Source organism: Podarcis vaucheri (assembly GCF_965113315.1).
Source record: "Podarcis vaucheri genome assembly, chromosome: 2".
Classification (NCBI taxonomy): Eukaryota; Metazoa; Chordata; class Lepidosauria; order Squamata; family Lacertidae; genus Podarcis; species Podarcis vaucheri.
This window is the reverse complement of record NC_138760.1, coordinates 130,240,183-130,263,013: the sequence shown is the minus strand read 5'-3', so window position 1 is coordinate 130,263,013 and position 22,831 is coordinate 130,240,183. Positions and strand designations below refer to the sequence as shown.

The 22,831-nt window shown below is 46.1% G+C and overlaps 2 protein-coding genes across 2 annotated transcripts; both read left to right on the top strand.

Moving 5' to 3' along the window:
* The first annotated feature begins 2,499 nt into the window (after positions 1-2,499).
* LOC309527398 (uncharacterized protein) lies at positions 2,500-8,871 on the top strand. Its single transcript, XM_082214238.1, has 3 exons — positions 2,500-2,551; positions 5,161-5,372; positions 7,089-8,871. Exons 2-3 carry the CDS (start codon positions 5,240-5,242, stop codon positions 8,279-8,281), a joined length of 1,326 nt encoding a protein of 441 aa, XP_082070364.1. The 5' UTR covers positions 2,500-2,551; positions 5,161-5,239; the 3' UTR covers positions 8,282-8,871.
* A 7,527-nt stretch (positions 8,872-16,398) lies between these two features.
* Positions 16,399-22,060, top strand: LOC309527314 (vomeronasal type-2 receptor 26-like). Its single transcript, XM_082214054.1, has 4 exons — positions 16,399-17,439; positions 19,333-19,560; positions 19,998-20,124; positions 21,017-22,060. Exons 1-4 carry the CDS (start codon positions 16,696-16,698, stop codon positions 21,925-21,927), a joined length of 2,010 nt encoding a protein of 669 aa, XP_082070180.1. The 5' UTR covers positions 16,399-16,695; the 3' UTR covers positions 21,928-22,060.
* The last annotated feature ends 771 nt before the right edge of the window (positions 22,061-22,831 follow it).

Below are 22,831 nucleotides of genomic sequence, written 5' to 3'. Positions count from 1 at the left end.
TCCATGTGTCTGCTGACTGAGGCTAAATAGAGCGGTACTATTCAGCCTTGGTCAGACCACACCTAGAATACTGTGTCCAGTTCTGGGCACCACAATTTAAGAAAGCCTCTCCTCCTTACAGAGGGGAGGAGTTGTGAGCGGGAGCAGCAGCACTTCCCTTTCATTGCGCTGCTGGTTTTCATCAGATCACCCACCCACCCTCCCTTTAGTTCACTGCTTGGTTCTTGACCTTGCTATGGACCTGTGGTTGGTCGCCTTGGTTGTCCAAGGGGCCTGGTAGGAATTTTCATCCAACTGGCAAATTGGCACCAGCCACTTGGTTTTTCGCCTACCTCGCAGCAAATTGTCACAACCTTTTGGGTATTGACGGTTAGGCATTGGAATATGTTTGTGTATTGGAGGGCCATCGCCTATCCCTCCACTTTATGGGTATTCCGGTAAAGGAATCTGGCGGTCGTGGATCCTGTCCGACGCCCTTGTGGTGGCTGGGGCCATGGAATGATCCCCGGTGACATCAGGGGGAGCTTACAGTTGTATTTGCATCAACAGGCTCCTCCTACTGGTGGTTAACCCTTGTTAGACTCACCCCTTCCTGTTGTTTTATCCAATGCCTAAGCCAATTCCTCTCACATGCTGTAATCAATAAAGTTGTGGCCTTTTTTAGAACATTAACCTAATAAGGTGAAGGAAAGGATTGGGCCCTGATTAATAAAATACACACGAGGCTTGGCCAGCAAGACTCTGGGAGGAAGTGCCAATAATAATCTGCCACACCCCGGCCCAGGTCCCTTTTATTAACAAAAGAACTCTTAACACAGCTATTGTAAGAACCAATCAGATTTCCTCCGAGCATTTCAAAAAATCTACCACGTGGGACAAAGTCAGATCAGAGTAATCCTTTTAACTACAAAGAAACTATTTTCTACTTGAGCATGCATACGTGGTTAAGCTAAATAAACAGGAACCAAGGAGGAATGCATTTAGGAAACCCAGAGGTCATAGGAAAGAAAGATAGTATTTACCATCTCCTTGTGAACTCTCTTCCTGGCCTTTAAGATCAACCTAAAGATTAACAAAATCTACATCAAAGCTACTTTCTGTCTTTATGTACTGAGGACGCCCGGTGAAGCAACTGGTCTGTGTTTTAGAATGCTATACATGACTGTCAGGCAGTGAGAAAATGGCAGAGGTGCAGAGGCTTGTGGGATTCGATCAGAAATCATGTCAAATGGATCAAGCCCAGTCAAAACAATGTGTTCATTGCTGACACAATGGCTTGCTACATTTCCCATAATTCCTCATAGCAATCCCACCTGACCACCACAATTAACTGCTGGAGTCATGTTGTGTGGGGGAGAGACACCGCATCCTGACACTTTCATCAAGGTGCCACCTGGGTAAGCTTAGTAGCCATGGAATAAGAGAAGAGGTCCTCTTGTGGATCAGGAATGGAAGTTTCAGGAAGCAGAAAATAGTATTAAGTGGATAGTTCCTCCAAATGTGGTGCCAAAATGATGTTCTTGGCCAAAAGCTCACAAGAACAATCTGGCCACATCATTTGGCACCAACAAGATTCTGGACCAGACCCAAGGGCAGCCCCAGAAAGAGTGCATTGCAGTAGTCCAGCTCCAAGTTTTCCAATGCTCCAGTGGTCAGGCTATTCCTGTTCACAAACAGCCCTAGAGGACACGTGGGTCTCTAGTGACAAAGGCGTATCCAAGAGTACCCCCAAACTATGCATTTGCTACACAGGCTTAGGATCCAAGGCCATTATTGTGAAAATGAATTAATTGTAAGTAAAGAACCCTTTTTCTGTACCAGTCGGAATCCTGAGTATTTTATTTTACCTTTTAAGTCATGCTAATGTGTGAATGAGACCGATTTTGAGCGGTGCCATGGCTGGCACAACCAAAGAAGTTGCCCTGTGCCGTAGAACATATGAGTGGGCCTCCCTGCCTCCACCTAGTCGCCAGGTAGGAGAAGAAAAGCCAGAGTTGTCTGAGTGAGTGGAGCTGGAAGCAGGATGGAAGTTGGACGCACAAAGACATACATGCTCTGTGCTGGATTCAAAGCAGTGACTAATGCAGTGCTGATGCTCCGTGGAGTATTAACGCGGTGAAGCCCTGCTATCTATGCTCAGGTTGCATGTACACTGGGACCTCGGGTTAAGAGCTTAATTCGTTCCGGAGGTCCGTTCTTCACCTGAAACTGTTCTTAACCTGAGACACCACTAATGGGGCCTCCCGCTGCTGCCGCCACGCGACTTCTGTTCTCATCCTGAAGCAAAGTTCTTAACACGAGGTAATATTTCTGGGTTAGCGGCTCCTCCTGGGCTCCTGCCTTGGGGGAGGAGAGAGCGGGGCTCCGCTTGTGCTCGGCTTGCCAAGGGTTAAAAGGCACAGAGCTGGGTTTCTAGAGAGGACAGGAAGTGGGGGCGTGGGGGGGCAAGGTCCTCCCGAGCCAAAGCCCCTCCCTCGCCCTTCCCGCCTGCCTGCAAGCGGAGGGGGGGCTGCTTCCGTCTCCCTCTCTCTCTGGCAAGAGCTGCCTGGGGGTGAGTCTGGTGCAATGGGGAGAAGGGGCTGCGGGGGAGGATGCCGGGGGGGGGCTGGCCAGATCGTGCCTGGGGGGCGCCAAGTGGGGGGGGCGAGGGGGCCAGGGCTCTGCCCCGCTCTTCTGGTGCAATGGGGAGAAGGGGCTGCGGGGGAGGATGCCGGGGGGGGGCTGGCCAGATCGTGCCTGGGGGGCGCCAAGTGGGGGGGGGCGAGGGGGCCAGGGCTCTGCCCCGCTCTTCTGGTGCAATGGGGAGAAGGGGCTGCGGGGGAGGATGCCTGGGGGGGGGGCTGGCCAGATCGTGTCTGGGGGGCGCCAAGTGGGGGGGGCGAGGGGGCCAGGGCTCTGCCCCGCTCTTCTGGTGCAATGGGGAGAAGGGGCTGCGGGGGAGGATGCCTGGGGGGGGGGGCTGGCCAGATCGTGTCTGGGGGGCGCCAAGTCGGGGGGGCGAGGGGGCCAGGGCTCTGCCCCGCTCTTCTTGCTTGGCCCCGGAGGGGGGAGGGGGTCTTGGAGGGGGGAGCCTGCAGAGAGAGCCCTGGAGTCTCGATCAAGAGGGGAGGAGGAGGAGGAGGAGGAGGAGGAGGAGGAGGAGGAGGAGGAAGGGTCTTCTTCCTCTTGGCCAGCTTCGCTACTGTGTCTTTTCTCCTGGCAGATCAAGGAGACCAGGAGACAGCAGAAACCGCTACATTTGTAGCAGGGCGATGGGAGCGAGATCTCTTATGACTGGATCGCTTTTCTAACGTAGCTCAGCTGTTTTCGTTCTTTAATCAGTTTGGTCATTTATACGGATGTCAGCCTCCAGGACGTACTTTGTATACCAAACTATATAGCAAACTATATCTGGTCTAGGGAACTGTGCCCCACAAATAACCCAGAGATGCATTTTCAATAAAAGCACACATTCTGCTCATGTAAAAACACCAGGCAGGTTTGGAGTACATTGTCAGGAGCAGGGCTAGGCAAACTGAGGCCCGGGGGCCGGATGCGGCCCAATCGCCTTCTAAATCCGGCCCGCGGACGGTCCAGGAATCAGCGTGGTTTTTCCGTGAGTAGAATACAGTGGTACCTCGGGTTAAGTACTTAATTCGTTCCGGAGGTCCATTCTTAACCTGAAACTGAGGTACCACATTAGCTAATAATAATAATGTGGCCTCCCTCTGGTGCCGTGCCGCCAGAGCACAATTTCTGTTCTCATCCTGTTCTCTCAACTGGGGAGGATCTAGGGGTAAAGCGTTGAAGAGCGAAAGGGGGCCTGGGGGTCTTAGTCTCCACTACCCAACGTGCCATTTCAAGCCCTCTAGTGGGGTGCCACAGGGTTCTGGGAGTACAAGATTCCCGATGGCTTCGCTCACAAGGGTCATAGGAACGTGCAAGACCACTCACCACAACAAGGTGTTGATCCAGCGAGTGAGAAGTACATTTTTGCTAATTTAACTGGGGTTAAATACCACCTATACATTGTTTTCATGTAGTTCTCCTTCAGTAAAGTACATGCAGAAAATTTCAACTCTATGATAATAATAATAATTTATTATTTCTACCTTACCCATCTATCTGGGTTTCAAGACCAGTTTTATGTGGTCTCGGCGGCCTAACTTCCAAAGCCTTTCCCAGTCCGTCATAAATTTATTATTTCCCACATCCTTCGTCCATTTTATCATAACGCATTTAACCTGGTCCTCTTTAGTGTCCCATTCCAAAAGCAGATCGTTCATTTTTGACAGCAGTTTTGTACTACCTTCTACTATTCCTCTCTGAAATCTTGACACTTGGTAACTAAATCCTTTCTTTTTATGATTTTTAAAAATTTCCTTTAGTTGTAAATATTGTAACCAGTCTATTACATTTTCTCTTACTTCTTCAAAGTCCTTTAATTTTAATTGGTTGTCAGTTTCTGTTCACAGCGCTTTATATGTTGGCCAATTTATCCTCATATGTACTTTTTTCAAAAATATTGCTTCTAATGGAGAAAGTCAACATGCTGCTTTCTTTTCAAATAAATCTTTATATTTCCCCCCAAACTTTGAGAATTGAGTTTCTTATTATGACTATGAAAACTTTTATGAACTTTTGCCTTATGATACCATAGATAAGCATGCCTGGGGTTGCAGTCTTCAGGTTTGGGGACAAGATGGTGCCTGGTTTTTGCCCCAAGTTCTTTCCATAAGCCCCACTGAGTTCAATGGGATCTATTCTCAGGTCACTAGTGAGCAGACCATGCCGGCCTTACGAAGTGGGGAGAGGAGTAAACAGAGGAAATTGGAACCACTGGAAAGGTTTATAAATGGGGTTTCTGTTGGGAAGGGGCTGCCCAATTTGTGCTTTTCCAGGGGCAGGAGAATCCAGTGAGAGCCAGTGTGGAGTAGTGGTTAAAAGCGGTAGACTCGTAATCTGGTGAACCGGGTTCTCATCTTCGCTCCTCCACATGCAGCTGCTAGGTGACCTTGGGCTAGTTACACTTCTCTGAAGTCTCTCAGCCCCACTCACCTCACAGAGTGTTTGTTGTGGGGGAGGAAGGCAAGGAAAAAGTTAGCTGCTTTGAGACTCCTTAAGGTAGTGATAAAGCGGGATATCAAATCCAAACTCTTCTTCTCTTCTTCTTCCCTGCAGGGCCTTTGAGGCTCCCTTTGCTTCTTCCTCTCTCCCAGGACCCTGCAGCTTGTTTTGGCTCCTTGACTCTTCAGGAAGGATGAAAGAGATGGATCCTGCAAAGCTAGCGAGGATGGAAGGGGGAAGATGGACAGTTGACCTGGTCAGGTTGTCTCCTGCATCCCTCCTCACAACCTCTGAGCGTTCCTCTCTAGGGCTCTCAGAGAGATCTGGTGAGTTCCAGGGGAGGGGAGATGGGGACATGGAGGGATGGAGCCAGAGAGGTATTGGGGCTTGCTCAGCCTGGGGGTGGGGGGAGGCAGACAGGCAGGCGGAGATTGAGAAGGTGAGCACCTTTCTGGGCTCCACCACCTGCCTGCCTGCGCCTTTGTCATCTGCAGGGAATTTGAGCTAGGAATACATCACAGCTCCCCGGCCACCACGATGTATTGGCAGCTCAAAATGTCTAATACCGGTGCCGTGACCTGAATGCCCTACCAATGTCAAAAAACTTACTGCTCCATCACACAGCAGTAGAAGCCACGACTCTTTAAAGTAATGTGATGCTGCTTTGCAGTTTGAATGCAGATGGGGCCTATGCTGTGTGTCGCCCTTTTCTTTTTGGAAAAATTTTTTATTTCCTTTTAAAAACAAGAAACATATGAATAATAAATGATACAAACGTGTAGACCAGGTCTTCTCATGTCATTTGTATATCTCAAAACCAGCAGAATAACTTTGCAGGAATGGCTATAACATATGGTTCATCATTAACGGTCAGTGTATGAGTTCTGGGTTCATGAATTGGTTTAAACTGGAAAACAAAAACGGGAAGCAGGAGAGAACAGAGAGCATTCAGCACCACATAGCTGGTTGTCTATTCAGGAGCTCTTCGTGGTTGTTGTACTTAGATTAAGATTAAGGAGAGCCAGTGTGGCGCAGTAGTTAAGTGCGGTGGACTCGTAATCTGGTGAACCGGGTTCGCATGTCCGCTCCTCCACATGCAGCTGCTATTAATGTTAGTTTCTGAGGTAAAACGTGTCATTTTACAACTCTGCACCTGTCTTTCTGGATTATTCGTGGTTTTCCGGATTTTGTGGGACCCAAACCCATTTTCTGTAGTATTTATATGTGTGGAGGTTGCCCTGGGTTGTTTGACCCTTGAGAAACATAGCTTTTTTCTCCTAGAAAAGACTCCACAAGACTCTCTGGTTAGAGTTTAAACAGAACACATTACATTACTTGATATACTAAAAGACGTTTACATTTGCTTATATCTAGTATATCTATATCTATATATATTCTTTATTGATTTAGATTATTTCTACATTTATCCCATTCATTATTCAAGACAATAAGCTACACTCAAAAAACCAAAATAATTCAATATCAAATAATACTGCTACATGAGGTATGAAGAGTGAATTAAAAGTGCTTCTATATATATGTGACTTTACAGACTTTTTCTGAGGCCCATAGCAGCATAAAACAGGCAGCAGGTGCTCTCACAGAAAACCTCTTTCTCACTTGACAGTTGAGAACAGACCTAACTGAAAAAACGGCCTTCTGGAGTGACAGTCACCCTTTCCATAGCAACCTGGGGGCAACATTCACACACAGAGTTGTTAGGGAAGCTGAGGTAATTTCTGTCAGGTTTGGGTTTCTGTTTTAGCCTCTGCCCGTTTTTTAAAGAGAAGACCAATGTTAGAGTTGAAGTTGATTTCATGATTGCGGCAACAAAAATCCATCTTAGAAAAGAGCCAGACTTTCTGAACCTCTGGTTCTCAAAAATACGTCTGTGAATGCTGGTCGACAAAGGCCATGACCTCTGTAGAAAGACCTCACAGACTTTCTGTTCTTCCTCTTTCACAAATGTTCATTAGCATTGTTCCATAATTGGGGGCTCCATTTCTTCCTGAGGATTTAATAAGTTTCTGTCTTTGTTGTAGGTGGTGATGAATTGGAAATGAAGAATGGGGGAGACCATGACAAAATCCACACAGTGGAGAAGCCATATCAAAATTGGGAGTATGGAGAGAGCTCCAGTCAGAGTTCCCGTTCCCACCAAAGAATTCACAGTGGGAAGAAAGGCTATCAGTGCTCAGAATGTGGAAAGAGCTTCAGTCAGAAGGGCAATCTCACTTCTCATCACAGAATTCATACAGGAGAGAAACCCTACCAGTGCTTAGAATGTGGAAAGAGGTTTCGTCAGAGTGGGGATCTCACTTCCCACAAAAGAATTCATACTGGAGAGAAACCCTATCAGTGCTTGGAATGTGGAAAGAGCTTCAGTCAGAGCACCCATCTCACGTCCCACCAAAGAATTCATACAGGAGAGAAACCCTATCAGTGCTTGGAATGTGGAAAGAGCTTCAGTCACAGCCACAGTCTCACTTCCCACCAAAGAATTCATACAGGGGAGAAACCCTATCAGTGCTTGGAATGTGGAAAGAGCTTCAGTCACAGCCACAATCTCACTTCTCATCAAAGAATTCATACAGGAGAGAAACCCTATCAGTGCTTGGATTGTGGAAATAGCTTCAGTCATAGCCACAGTCTCGCTTCCCATCAAAGAATTCATACAGGGGTGAAATCCTATCAGTGCTTGGAATGTGGAAAGAACTTCAGTCACAGGAAGAGTCTCACTTCCCATCAAAGAATTCATACAGGGGAGAAACCCTATCAGTGCTTGGAATGTGGAAAGAACTTCAGTCGCAGCCACAGTCTCGCTTCCCATCAAAGAATCCATACAGGGGAGAAACCGTATCAGTGCTTGGAATGTGGAAAGAATTTTCGTCTGAGTGGGGATCTCACTTCCCATCAAAGAATTCATACAGCGGAGAAACCGTATCAGTGCTTGGAATGTGGAAAGCGCTTCAGTCACAGCAGCAGTCTCACTTCCCATCACAGAATTCATACAGGGGAGAAACCGTATCAGTGCTTGGAATGTGGAAAGAGCTTCACTAAGAGCAGCAGTCTCAATTCCCATGAAAGAATTCATACAGGGGAGAAACCATATCAGTGCTTGGAATGTGGGAAGAGCTTCAGAAAGAGGGCAGGTCTCAACCACCATCAAAGAACTCATACAGTGGTACCTAAGGTTAATAACTTAATTTGTTCTGGAGGTCCATTCTTAACCTGAAACTGTTCTTAACCTGAAGCACCACTTTAGCTAAAGGGGCTGGTGTTGAGAACTCGCTTGGGCTACTGCAACACATTCTATGTGGGGCTCCCTTTGAAGGTGACCTGGAAACTACAACTAATCCAGAAAGCGGCAGCTAGATTGGTGACTGGGACCACATAACACCAGTTCTGAAAGACCTACATTGGCTCCGAGTACGTTTCTGGAGAGAATTCAAAGTATTGGTGCTCACCTTTAAAGCCCTTAACACCCTCGGCCCATTATACCTGAAGCTATGTCTCCACCCCCATCCTTCTGTCTGCACACTGAGGTCCAACTCCCAGGGTCTTCTGCTGGCTCCCTCACTGCGGGAAGTGAAGTTACAGGGCCTTCTCAGTAGTGGCACCCGCCCTGTGGAATGCCCTCCTACCAGATGTCAAAGAAATAAACAACTATCTGACTTTGAGAAGACATCTCAAGGGAGCCCTGTTTCGGGAAGCTTTTAATATGTGATGAATTATTGAATTTTAATATTTTGCTGGAAGCCACCCAGAGTGGTTGGAGAAACCCAGCCAGATGGATGGGGTATAAATAAACTATTGCTATTGTTATTGTTTTAAGCACTTTCCCATGCAATATGGGAATCCACATCCATCTGAAATTCAGGAGCAGTTGGACAATCCCCAGATTCTGGGGATCTACTTTTGGGGCCATCTTGTAGAAAATGGGGAACTGGGTTTTATCATGAATAGTAGGAACAGTGTATCCATAACTTGCCCAGGACACAAAGGGAGAGGTGAGTGCTTTGCTGTGGTTCCAGGACAAATCTCAGACAGTTGACCAACTACAGCCCCCAACACATGCACACAAAGAACAAGACAAAATGCTAGCCGTGAAGAACGGGAGGAGGTCTTCCAGAATGCCTCCAGACTCTCAATATTTTGTGGGACTGAATCACATCCCAGAATATTAGACTAGGGACTCAGCTACATTACTCAAAAAACTGTGTTTTGAATGCATTGTAAACAAGCAACATGGTTTTTTAAAGCAGTGGTGGGGTGGCATAGGGCATGTGACACCAGTGTTGAGTGCTCCTGCTTCCAGGTTCCATCCCACCCCCACCTTTGGGAGAGTCCAAAAGGGAAAGAATGAAAAGCCCATGGCAGAGGCACAAGTCCGTCTTAACACCAAACCAGCCATACCTGTGGGATTTTGTAGATGCTTAACACAGTTGACACATATCTAGAAATATTAGCTTCAGCATCTTCAAGAACAGCCAACAGGTTATCCCTCTTCCCACAGTCATAGTTTGGAATGTCTGCGTGCCCAGTAGAGAGCAGGTCTAGCAGGGCATTTATTGTTGTTGTTGTTGTTGTTGTTGTTAAAGAGCACCACATAATCAAGTAAATCAGGATGAATGTTGAATCAGCAGGTTCTCTGGAGAAGCCTTGAATCAGGTGGAGAGCATTTTTTTTTATTGACTGATTCATTGACTGAATCAGAAGCAGAATGTCACCTCACGTTTCTCTCAAAAATGGGGTCCATTCTAGTGGACTCAAAGGAGAACTTTGGACAAATCCTTTGAGTTTTCATGAGAAGTAAAGGGAAGTGGGAAGAGTGATGTTGTGTCGGACGTGGAGATTCTCCTCTCCCTTTGGTAACATCACAGATAAGAATTAACAAGCAATTGATATATTTATATTCCTTTTATTACAGCATCATGTTGCAAGCATAAATACACAGCTCTCCGCAAGGGGGGCAGTTGGCTGCTCTAAATCCTCCTTCCGTAGCATTTTAGGTGCCAATGGGAAGTTCCTCCCTCCCTCTGACTTCTTTGCTCTCTGATATGTTCAGACCTCCGAGTCTGTGGTGAGGGGGGTTCCCCACACTCTCAAGTGACATCTCAACTAGCTGCCCCCTCCTTTCGGGTTCCCGTGTCATTGTCTCGTACCTGGGCAACTCCTCCCTCGGCTGTTCAGCTTCTGTCTCTCTCTCTGCTTCTGAACATGCTGAACAAGGGTGTGTGTGTGACTTTTCCCCTCCATCTCTCCATCGGAGAGGAAACTGGTCTGCCATAGAATGCATTCCCCTGTCCTCGTCTTTAGACTATTCCCTGACATGTTGTGATCATTTGGGTTGCCCTTTTTTAAATTTTGATGCCGTCAATGATGGTATCCTCCTGAACTGATTTAGTGAGATGGCTGTCAATGTCACGTCCAGAAAATAGCACTCAATGACTGTCGGACTTGCATTCGACCGAGCGACTCTTCCGGTCGAGTCTGTGATTAACGACCTGAGCCTTTGATGAGGCTCCAAGCACGTTCCCCCATTACGCAGAATATCCAGCACACAGGGAAGGAGCCGAGATTGTATGAGCTACATTGCTAAGAGCGTTTTATTTCTAACTACGCAGACAGAAAAGAAATATACATGATCTCTCTGTGAAAGCAGAGAGCAACTGAACAGCAAAGGAACAGGAAACCAGTAAACATCACATCCGTCTCCCATCTTCTGTGAGACTTCCAACAGTATGAAATCTCTGGGATGCAAAACAGAGTCTTGTTACTCCAAGCACTGCACAGTGGCAACAAACAGAAACTAACATGGACAAGGTGTGTGTGGGGGTGACTTTTCCCCTCCATCTCTCCATCAGAGATGAAACTGGTCTGCCAAAGAATGCATTCCCTAGTCCTCATCTTTAGACTATTCCCTGACATGTTGTGATCATTTGGGTCGCCCTTTTTTAATTTTGACGCCGTCAATCACGGTATCCTCCTGAACTGACTTAGTGAGATGGGTGTCAGAGGCACCATATTACAGTGCTTCTGTTCATATCTTCAGTATCGTGTCCAGAAAGTAGCACTCAATGACTGCTCCTCACCCCCACCCCGGTATTTGTGCTATGGAGTTCTGCAAGGTACTATTCTCTCCCCAGCGCTATTTAAGATCTATACGCTATATAAAATCTATATGAAGTCATAGGGTGCGGTCCAGAGGAGTTTTGGAGGAAGGGGCCACCAGTATGCCGATAACACACAGCTCTAGGGACATGGGTGGCAGTGTGATCTACTGAGCTTCTTGAGCTTGCTGGTTGGAAGGTTCGCAGTTTGAATCCATGTGACAGTAGCCAGCTCCCATTGCTCTGTCCCAGCTCCTGCCAACCTAGCAGTTTGTTGTTGTTGTTGAAAAAAAATTATTTGATTAAAATGAATAAAGAAACATACAACAAAAAGCAATATAAGATTCAAATGCCGAAATTAGGCTGAATCTCCTGACTTCCCCCCATCCCTTCTATGGGTACTAGTGGTAATATTTACACCTGCAAATCAAAACTGTCCAAATTCTGTCTTTCCAAATTGTCCATACTTTCCATTAATTTACAAGTGTGGTTCAAATCCTGTTAATGTTTTAACCTGCTTACAATGGTCTTGCTTTCTGAGCTTCCCAGTTAATTTTGCCATTTCAGCATAGTCCATCAACTTGGTTTGCCATTCTTCTCTGGTCAGGGTTGTTTCCTCCTTCCATCTCTGGGCTCGTAGCATCCGTGCAGCTGTCGTTGCATACATAAACGATCTTTTCTGGTCCTTTGGTATCTTGGTACCTGTTATTCCTAATAAGAAGGCTTCTGGTTTTTTAAAGAAAAGTTTAAACATTTTTTCTAATTCATTATATATCATCTCCCAGAAAATTTTAAGTTACTTTACACATCCACCATATATGATAAAAGGTACCTTCTTTTTCTTTACACTTCCAGCAGGTATTTGAACTCATTCTATACATTATTGCTAATTTAACTGGGGTCAAATACCACCAGTACATCATATTCATATAATTTTATGTCAGTGAGCAAGGTGCCATAAATTTCAAATCTGTTTTCCATAACCTCTCCCAATCTGCTATTTGTATATTGTGTCCCAAGTCCCAAGCTCTGGCTTCCATCACGGTGTCCCATTGTGCCAGAAGCGGTTTAGTCATGTTGGCCACATGACCCGGAAAGTTGCCTGTGCATAAACACCCGATCCCTCAGCCTGATAGCGAGATGAGCGCCACTCCCCATAGTCGCATTTGACGAGACTGAACCATCCAGGGGTCTTTACATTAACACACAGCTCTATTTCTCCATAACAGGAGAGTCTCTGAAGGCTTGTGACCAGTGTCTGGATGCAGCAGTGGACTCAGTAAGGTCCAATAAACTGTGTTCAAATCCTGGAAAGTCCACTTACCTTTAATGGTCAGGTGGTGTTGCGGCCAACCAAGTCCACGCCCGCAATTTGGTGCCCTGCTGGGGAGGGTCACAGCCTGCTTGCGGACTGACCAATTGTGCCAGGCTTAGGTGCAGGCATTCCGAAGGGGGTGGGCCCTACCAGCCGATAGGCATTGCTTGGCCCCGCTCCCTGGGGGGATAACTTGGGGCCTGCCCAGGCCTCCTTCCCACTTTGTCGTTGGATCTCCCACCCTCCACCCCCTTTTTCATATGTCTTATTTTCATACTAAGACCTTCCTATGAACACTGTCAGCAGCCATATTTGGGGCCTGGTGTCAGAACTCCGCACGACCGAGCTACTCCTCCTCGGACATTCTCCGTCATCTCCTCTGTCCACCCCTCCTTGGTTAAGGGTATCCTGTTAAAGGGATCTGTGAGGAGTTGCTTCTGTCCGGATGCCCAGGCAGGGACTAGGGCCATAGCACTCCTCCAACAGGGACCCCCCGGTGGTTACCCCTACTTGATGTAGGTCATGGGGGGCAGGTGTGGATTACCCTTAGATGCACCCCCAGCAGATGGACTGGGGTGGAATAAATGGCTATACGCAATGCCGATGCCAAACCATTCACATCTGTAATCAATAGAGTTGTGGCTCATTTGGACCCAATGTTATGCTGTTGTCTTGTCTGGTTTTTCATCACTTAGGGAGTGACAGGAACACAGGAGCTTGACACACAATTTGTAGGCTCTTTCGATGATTCCCACTTATAAAGGAACAAGTGCATAGTTTGGGGGTACTCTTGGATACGCCTTTGTCACTAGAGACCCACGTGTCCTCTATGAATGTTTGTGAACAGGAATAGCCTGACCACTGGAGTAATGGAAAACTTGGAGCTGGACTACTGCAATGCACTCTTTCTGGGGCTGCCCTTGGGTCTGGTGCAGAATCTGTAGTTGGTGCAACATGATGTGGCCAGATTGTCCTTGCGAGATTTTGGTCAAGAACATCTGACACCACACACCCCCATTTGGAGGAACTATCCACTTAAACCTATTTTCTGCTTCCTACAACTTCCATTCCTGATCCGAAAGAGGACCTCTTCTCTTATTCCATGACTACTAAGCTTACCCAGAAGGCACATTGTTGGAAGCTTTTTTGGAAGTCGAAGTGTTGTTTGTCTGTTTCTTTATTAAATTTCTACACCGCCCTTCACCCGATGATTTCAGGGTGGCTCACAGCATAAAAATACAGGATAAGACCAAAAAGTATAGAATAAAAACAAGAACAAAACAAAACAAAAAACCTACCAAAAAATCTGCTAAATCGCCTCTGTCTTTACGTGAAATTTGAGTTCCCTTGTTCACCTTCAAATTCATCAGAATGGGGGGGGGGATTCTGCCAGGGCTCATGTAGAATAGTTCAGGTAACTTCTAACTCTTAATCTTGATATTTTCCACCAGTCTTTGGCATTTGCATCTCACAGTTTGCAGGCAGATCTTGGAGTTTTTGCAAACATGTTTTTCTTCAGCCCTGCAGTTGCAGGTGGAGCTGCATAAAGTGTCTAGGAACTTGCAGAGGTGGTACTACTTCTCTGTATAATTATCAAAATGATAGTGTGTGTTGTTTTTTTGCTTCCAAAGATCACATTTGAGTCCACTAAGCGTGAAGTTATGGATCTGAGGCAGAAAGGTCTGGCAGATATATGCCTCCTGAGCCACCCAAAACTTGGGTGGGCTGAGATTTAGGACAGATGATAAGTGCACCAGAATGAGGTTGGCTTGACTTCTCTCCGCTTCAGATGTGATCCCTCTGCAGGGCTCCGTTAGTAAGAAGAAAGTTACTGCATCTTGCAAGGACCACAACAAAAGACTTCTAATTCTTTGTAAGGGAGGTGGTTGTTCCTGGGAGGAAGAAGATGGTCCTCATTCTACTGCTTCTACTGCCTTATGGGGACAGTGGGAAACTGAAGACAAAATGCCTCTTGTCTTTGGAAAGGGATGAGATAGATTCACCTAATTATTTCAGGCCAGGAGACCACCTCATCAGTGGGGTCATCTCTGCCACAAACACTGTGTTTCATCCTCATATCTTTAGCCAATGTCCTTCCACCAGCTTTTCTTGGTAAGACCTTTTGTGGGGATGGAGTTCCTGGTGTTCTACTTGCTACCATTTCCATGAGATCCAACTCATCTCCAGTTACTTTCTGGGGCCTTTCTCATGATCTGGTACCTGCCTTTAAGAACATAAGGAGATCCCAATGGCAGATAAATTGGGGGGTGATGAGGCTCTCAGTGGCAACCAGTCACAATGGCTATGTTCTCCATTCACTGTCACAGGCACTATGCCTCTGGGTACCAGTAACTGAGAATCTCAAGTAGGGGAAGAGTTCTTGTGCTTCTCAGTTTTGCATGTGCATCTGGTTGGCCGCCTTGAGGATGCTGGAACAACAGATGAGCCTCGGGGCTGATTCTGCAGGAATTTTCCTGGAAAATGATGGTAGGAGAAGGGTGTCTTTTTGCCTTAGGTTTAATATACAAGGGGGAAATATCTACTTTCTCAAAGCGGAATTATGATAGTGCTTTCTGGATCTTTTAATCACTGTCTTAGAATAATAATAATAATAATAATAATAATAATAATAATAATAATAATAATATTTTTATACCCCACCCATCTGGCTGGCTTTTCCCAGCCACTCTGGGCAGCTTCCAACAAAATATTAAAATACAGTGGTCTGTTAATCATTAAAAGCTTCCCTAAACAGGGCTGCCTTCACATGTATTCTAAAAAACTGGTAGTTGTTCTTCTCTTTGACATCTGGTGGGAGGGTGTTCCACAGGGCAGGTGCCACTACCAAGAAGGCCCTCTGCCTGGTTCCCTGTAACTTCACTTTTCGCAGCGAGGGAACAGCCAGAAGGCCCACAGTGCTGGATCTCAGTGTCTGGGCAGAACGATGGGGGTGGAGACGCTCTTTCAGGTATACTGGACCAAGGCCGTTTAGGGCTTTAAACGTCAGCACCAACACTTTGAATTGAGCTTGGAAACGTACTGGGAGCCAATGTAGGTCTTTCAAGACTGGTGTTATGTGGTCTCGGCGGCCGCTCCCAGTCACCAGTCTAGCTGCCGCATTCTGGATTAGTTGTAGTTTCCGGGTCACCTTCAAAGGTAGCCCCACATAGAGCACATTGCAAATGAGAGATAACTAGAGCATGCACCACTCTGGCAAGACAGTCTGCTGGCAGGTAGGGTCTCAGCCTCCGTACCAGAGGGAGCTGGTAAACAGGTGCCCTGGACACAGAATTGACCTGCGCCTCCATGGACAGCTGTGAGTCCAAAATGACTCCCAGGCTGCGCACCTGGTCCTTCAGGGACACAGTTGCCCCATTCAGGACCAGGGAGTCCTCCACACCTGCCTGCCTCATGTCCCCGCAAAACAGTACTTCTGTCTTGTCAGGATTCAGCCTCAATCTGTTAGCCACCATCCATCCTCCATCCGCCTCCAGACACTCACACAGGACCTTCACTGGTTCTGATTTGAAAGAGAGGTAGAGCTGAATATTAGCGGTAGAACAGAAATATTACTTGGACAGTGCTGGCATGTATATAATTTCTCCCCCCAGGAAAGGACCCACAAAGTACTGGCAGCTCCTCTCCTTCTTGTATGCCATTCAAGTGATCAACCAGAATCAAAAGCTGTTACCCAACATCACCCTGGGCTACAGCATCCATGAGAACTTTTTTGATGGAAGGGTGACCTATGATGCTTTGCTAGACACGCTGTCCATTGGGCAGCTGAACTTTCCAAACTACAGCTGTGGTAAACAGACTAACTTACTGGCTGTTCTCGAAGGGTCCGACTCTCAAAACTCCATCCAGATTTCAAACATGTTGGGCATCTATAAAATCCCACAGGTAGGAATGGAGAGAGGTATAATAGCATTATGATACCGGCAGTCTTATTTTCAACTACCCTCCTGTTGATCCCTAGCATCAAATTTGCCTTCTTTATGGCTGCCACAAACTTCAAGGAAATCACTGTTCCCACCAAAGGGTCCTTGCAATAGACCTTCCTCCTTCCTAAGACCTTCCCAATCTCATGTTGGGCTTAGAAATATTTAGGCTTTGATCTGAAATCAAACCAGATCCAAATCTTCCTTCTCTTCCCAGGTCACTTATGCTTTTGTCTCTCATGTTCTGAATGATAAGAGGCATTTCCCTTTTTTCTACCGGATGGTCCCCAAAGAAGAAGCCCTGTACCCAGGGATTGTCAAGCTGCTCCAGCACTTCCGATGGACGTTGATTGGCCTCCTTGCACCAGACACCGACAATGGAGAGAGGTTCCTGAAGAGCTTGACACCCGTGCTCATCAAGAGCGGTGTCTGTGTTGTCATCTCACTAAGCATCCAAGGACTGAATACAAATGCAGTATACATTCCTCATCTTCCATTCCTCAAGTGGAGGCAAGTGCATGTATTTGTTTACTACGGTGAAATGACTTTTTTCTTAGATGGACTACTCATTGTACAATATATTTTTGACAAAGTGATGAAATCCATTGTTGGGAAAATTTTCATCACAACAGTTTTGTGGGATGTCGCCCTGGAGCTGATGTATAATTACATATCTTTCCAACACATCCATGGTATATTTTCCTTCTTCACTGAGACAAGTAAAGGGGCAAAATACGGTGATTTTCCACCCTTTTTCTCTGGTATTAAGAAGTTTTGGGAGGATGCTTTTAATTGTTTTTATTTAAAGCATGCATTCTCAGTGAATGGCCGGACAAGATGCAGAGAGAGAGGGAAACTGGAGAGGCTTCCCCAAGATGATCTGGAAAGAATCCTCTCTCTAGACAGCTACAGGATCTACAACACTCTGCAAGCCGTGGCTCGTGCCTTAAATGCTGCATATTCATCTAGATCTAAGCAGAGGGGAACTGAGAGAATGGGACTTCAAAGGCTACAGCCATGGCAGGTATTTTCTTTCCCTTCATAGACATCACATCTGAGCATGACAATCGACTGTAGTGTTCCAGATATTGAATATTGTGCAGTTTGAAATGATTGGAAGCATAAGAACTGGAAGCATTCATTTCCAGGCGCATAGAAATATTATTCACTCTTTACTCACAGAACTCATTCTAACAGAATGAGAACATCATTCTCTCCAACACAGGCTCGGGATCTCTCTCTCTATCTCTTTTACCTTCAGGAGAGCTTCCTTTACATATTGCCTCTATTGAGTTTTGGAGCCAAAGACAAAAAGGCAACTCCCTTCAAAAAGGAGATATTGCAATCCAATACCTTCATCACATGATCTATGGTTACAACAGTCACATGTTAGCTAGCAAAGAACAGCAACCAGTTAGTTAATCTTAATCTCAGCAAGAGCCCAGAGCCCTTTAGGAAAAAAAACACTATGGAAAAAAACCAAAGTTTGCAAAACACATTACCCATTTTCCATTTTAAACTTTCCTTGATACATGTACTTTTTTCAATTCTGTTTACTATTCTTATTCTTGTCTCATTGCACAGCTCCCCACGCAATTGCTCTCATCATGTGCCCAATTCTCCTTTCCCCGCAAGTTGGAATTATTTTTGGCAGGGGAGATGATATTGATCAGGCTGTCTCTAATCTCTATTCCTTTCACACCCGCTTGACTCTGTTCTGGCTCTCTGCTCCCTCCACCAAGCTCCTGCCTTTCCCTGCTGAAGCCCATATTAGAGATTTCATTCAGGTTGCCTTGAAAGGAAAAACGAACCTAATTCACTCTTTCTGAAAGAATCCAAGGGGGCAGCATCCTTCAAAAACATGCCTACTAGGAGGAAATCACACAGAAATGCTAAAGAATTATGATGAGGTTTTTTTATTATTTAAAAAATCCTTCAGAAATGTGGAGAACTGAATTTAAGATTGGGGTTTGTGTGAGAGAGAAAACAGTATGAAGCAAAAGTGACAAGATCCCTCCATGACTATTTGAGTCTGCAACCAGCCCTAAGCAAAGGGGAAGTGGATTGTCAGTATGTATCAAGGGAATTGGGGTTGCTTGTGTGTAAACCTCCAGCTGTTGCAACTGCTTGGGGGTGGTTGCGTCTTTCCCTGGCTGAGCAGCCCTTTTGCGCGGCTGCCTCAGTCGCTGGTAGAATCTGTCAGTGGGTGTTTCCTAAATTTCCTCCAGCATAAGAATTCCTTAACGGACAACCTCCTCCTCGCCTCACTGGAAGAGTCTCGGAGCTTCCCCTCCGAAGTGCTCTCTGCCTCTCCCTTCTTCCTGGTGTCACCTGGACTTCTTTCCCCAGAGGACGTTCTCTCTCTTCCCTTACTAGTCCCCTCTCCGGCAGAATCTGGGAGCCTCGCCTCTCCACTCTGCTCCGATGTCAGTTCCCTGACAGTATGCTTCCATTATTATTATTATATAATTTTTATTAAATTTTCAATTGAACAATTCCAAATAAACATTTTACAAACTCTAAAATATCCGATAACTTCCCTTCTTCTCTTTCCATGGTTCATTTTACATCTTATACACCCCTGTATATTTTGCTATAACCATTCAAATCAGTTTTCTACTTTTACATCCATCAAACATTATTTACGTGGTTGAATTTATCTTAATGCTGCCACCGTTTTCAGCTGTATACAGTTATTTTCCCTATACTCAATAAATGCTTTCCACGCTTCTTTCAGTGTATCTTCTTCTTGCTCCCTTATTCTGTATGTTAAACCTGGAAGTTCTGCATATTCTGTCCACTTAAGTTGCCAATCCTCTTTAGCTGGGACCTCGCTGACTTTCCATTTCTGGGCCAGCAAAACAGGGGCCTATGCTTCCCTTTATTCTAAATGCTCTCATCTTTGCTTCTGTTCCAGCTCCACCCTTTCCTAGGAAACACCCAGTTCTACAATTCTTCCATGGACAGAGTGTATTTGGATGAGAACGGGGAGCTGGCAGCCGACTTGGACATTGTGAACTGGGTGGTGTTCCCCAATAAATCCGTCCTCAGAGTGAGGTTTGGGAGTATCGACAGACAGGGATCCCCAGACCTGAAGTGCTCCATCGACCAGGAGGCCATTGTGTGGCCCAAGTGGCTCAATCAGGTGACCGGGAGTGGGAATGATGCCTGTCATTTTGCTTTCTTTTCTATGAGCTCTAATAAGTGCTCCCTGTTCTGTGGGCTGCTGCCCTCAGTTGCCTGTCAACTCCAGCACTGGGCTGTTGTTCCAGATAGTTCCTACAGCTCCTCTGCTCAGCTGGGTGCCAAAGGAGGCTTCCTGCTAAACTGTGTGTATGGGGAAAGGGGGGTTCCTTGCTTTTCGGTTGTTATATGAATTTTATCGGTAGTGAATAGCTCATGGCCCATATACAGAACTTTATTTAATGGAGGTCCTTTGTTTTTTCCTGAATTTAATCATGAATAATTCATGTAATGGACAGTGATGGGACATGCTTAGTTTCAAGCTATAGGCTAGATGCTACAGCAGATACTATCCCTCAAAGAACAATTCTCATTGACGCTCTTCGTCTTTGTGCCTAGACCCTTCCTACTTCCAGGTGTGTGGAAAGTTGTCTCCCTGGATCCGTCAAGGTGATTCAGGAAGGGAAGCCTCTTTGCTGTTATGAATGTCTTCCCTGTGCAGAAGGGACCATCTCCACTCAGGAAGGTGGGTCACTCCAAAGGAAAGGCTGGCCTTGGGGAAGAGAGAAGCGTTCAGTCAGGAATCTCTCAAAACCATTTTTGGGCAGGACAAGGCTTGTATGCTTCATGTGTGGGAGTGAACTGGGTGATTCAAATTCTCATCATCATCAATCTCTTTTTATGATTATAGTTTACGATATTGTTCTAAAATGTATCATCATCATCAACAACACCATATATATAAAAATATGATCAAATGTGAAGGAGGGAGGTCTAAACCACTACGCGATGGGCTGAGGTCCCATTTCTCTCTGAGCTTCTTCCATCCTAGCAGTTTAATAGCACACCAGTGCAAGTAGATGGATAGGTGTCACTGCAGTGGGAAGGTAAACGGTGTTTCCGTGCGCTCTGGCATTCGTCATAGTGAAGCTTTGCACCAGAAGCGGTTTAGTCAGGCTGGCCACATGATCCAGAAAGCTGTCTGTGGACAAACACCAGGTCCCTTGGCCTGAAGCAAGATGAATGCTGCACCCCATAGTTGTCTTTGACTAGACTTAACTGTCCCGGGGTCCTTAAGGAGGGACATTGTTGTGGACCTAGGATAGATATTAGACTTCTGCACAGACCCCTGATCCTCCTTTTGTCCCTGGTATAGGGGGCTCCAAGCAGCCCAACCTGCCAAAGGCCAAGCAGGAGATCTCCAGCCCTGGAATTTCTTCGGGGTAGAGCTAATGTTTAGAAAAACCTAATTAAATACCTGTTGTGATCTGTGGCTGTCCCAGACTGACTTGGTCTACAACTGAATCCCTCCCCAGAGGCTAGATACTGCTCAGGGCTTGGCTGAATCCAGAGTAGTAGACATTACTCTCTCTCTCTCTCTCTCTCTCTCTCTCTCTCTCTCTCTCTCTCTTTTGCAGATGCAGACCATTGCAAAAAATGCCCAGAAAATCAGCATCCAAACATGAACCGAGATCAATGTGTGTTCAAGCATATCACTTTCCTAGCCTATGAAGAATCTCTGGGGGTTGTCCTACTTTCCCTTGCCCTATTGGGGTCCTTAGCCACAAGCTTTGACTTAGGAATCTTTATTAAATACAATGAAACTCCCATAGTCAAAGCCAACAACCGGGACCTCTCCTACATCCTCCTCGTCTCCCTCCTGCTTTCCTTTTTGTCCTCCTTCCTGTTCATTGGGAGGCCAAGGAAAGGGACATGCCTTCTCCAACAAACAGCCTTCAGCATCATCTTCTCTGTTGCTGTTTCTTCTGTCTTGGCAAAAACCATCACTGTGGTTCTGGCTTTCTTGGCCACCAAGCCAGGGAACTCAGTGAGGAGATGGCTGGGGAAGAGTCTGGCCAACTCCATTGTCATTTCCTGTTCCTGTGTCCAAGTTGTCATCTGCATGATCTGGCTGGGGATCTCGCCACCATTCCCAGACTCTGACATGCACTCCCAGCCTGGGGAGATCATCCTGCAATGCAACGAAGGGTCTGTGGCCATGTTCTATGGTGCCCTTGGCTACATGGGCTTCCTGGCTGCCATCTGCTTCACGGTGGCTTTCCTAGCCAGGAAGCTGCCTGGGGCCTTCAATGAAGCCAAGCTGATCACCTTCAGCATGCTGGTCTTCTGCAGTGTTTGGGTGTCCTTTGTGCCCACCTACCTGAGCACCAAAGGGAAATACATGGTAGCCGTTCAGGTCTTCTCCATCTTGGCCTCCAGTGCTGGGCTCCTGGGCTGCATCTTCATTCCCAAATGCTACATTATTGTGCTGAGACCTGATCTGAACACAAAGGAGCACCTGACAGCAAAAACTAAAGATAGCATCTGATTCTTAAAATATTATTTTTCAAGAAGGTGGGGAAGTGAGATTCTTGAAAAATGATGTTTCAGTTTAAAAAATTGTTACCCTCATTTGATCATGTAGAACCAACCAACTTAATGGAAGTAGTTATGAAATTTGGATTTGGTTGAAAATTTGGAATATATAAATTTGGAAGATATAGATCACATAGATCATGGGGATTTCACATTACCAACATTTTGTAATTAGTTGTGGAACGGAACAAGGATGTCTACTGTCACTCCTGGTTTTTTTCTTAATTTTAGAGAAATATCCATCCAATTATACAATGCCCTTTCTGGCATAGGAGTGAGTATAAATGAAAATAACAAATGTAGGCCTCTATGCAGACTAAACATACCCTGGCTGATTGCCCGGTTCCTGGCTGATTGCCCAGGAAATTATAAAGACAAGGAAAAGTTTCTTACAGTCCTTTCCCATCCCCTCCCCAAGCTTACAGAGAGAGGCCATAGAACCCAGCCTCTTGGATAATGGTGTTGTCCTGAGTGAATCTCCACCCCCAGTCTCTCCCACTTCCTCACTCGTCATCATCATCACCTCCTCTGCAGGTGCTGCTAAGTACCCTCTGTCTTTGAGCTCTTTGCTCTCCTACTTTTAAGGCTTGCTGGGTTCTGGGAGATGGTGGGTCTAGAATGGTTTCTTATGATGTGTCAGCCAGGTGTTGCTCTGGCTCTCCCATGATTTCCCAACTTTCCCCCTCATCTGCCTCTGAGCTGTGACTTCCCTCAAACCCCTGTTGTAAATCTATACTGTCTTCTTCCTCTTCCTCCTCCCTGGGAGGGTCAGGATGGAGAGGTGGTCTCCCCCATTCCTCCCTGGCCCTTGTTCATCTTGGTCACTCTCCATCCTATACCTGCCAACTCATCAATAT

Bases quoted from the DNA above. Each gene is read 5' to 3' on its own strand.
- LOC309527398 (XM_082214238.1), top strand. From the start codon at position 5,240: ATGAAAGAGATGGATCCTGCAAAGCTAGCGAGGATGGAAGGGGGAAGA. The intron at 5,373-7,088 runs GTGAGTTCCAGG...TCTTTGTTGTAG, and splicing joins AGGGCTCTCAGAGAGATCTG to GTGGTGATGAATTGGAAATG.
- LOC309527314 (XM_082214054.1), top strand. From the start codon at position 16,696: ATGGTCCCCAAAGAAGAAGCCCTGTACCCAGGGATTGTCAAGCTGCTC. The intron at 19,561-19,997 runs GTGACCGGGAGT...CTTTGTGCCTAG, and splicing joins GGCCCAAGTGGCTCAATCAG to ACCCTTCCTACTTCCAGGTG. The intron at 20,125-21,016 runs GTGGGTCACTCC...TCTCTTTTGCAG, and splicing joins GACCATCTCCACTCAGGAAG to ATGCAGACCATTGCAAAAAA.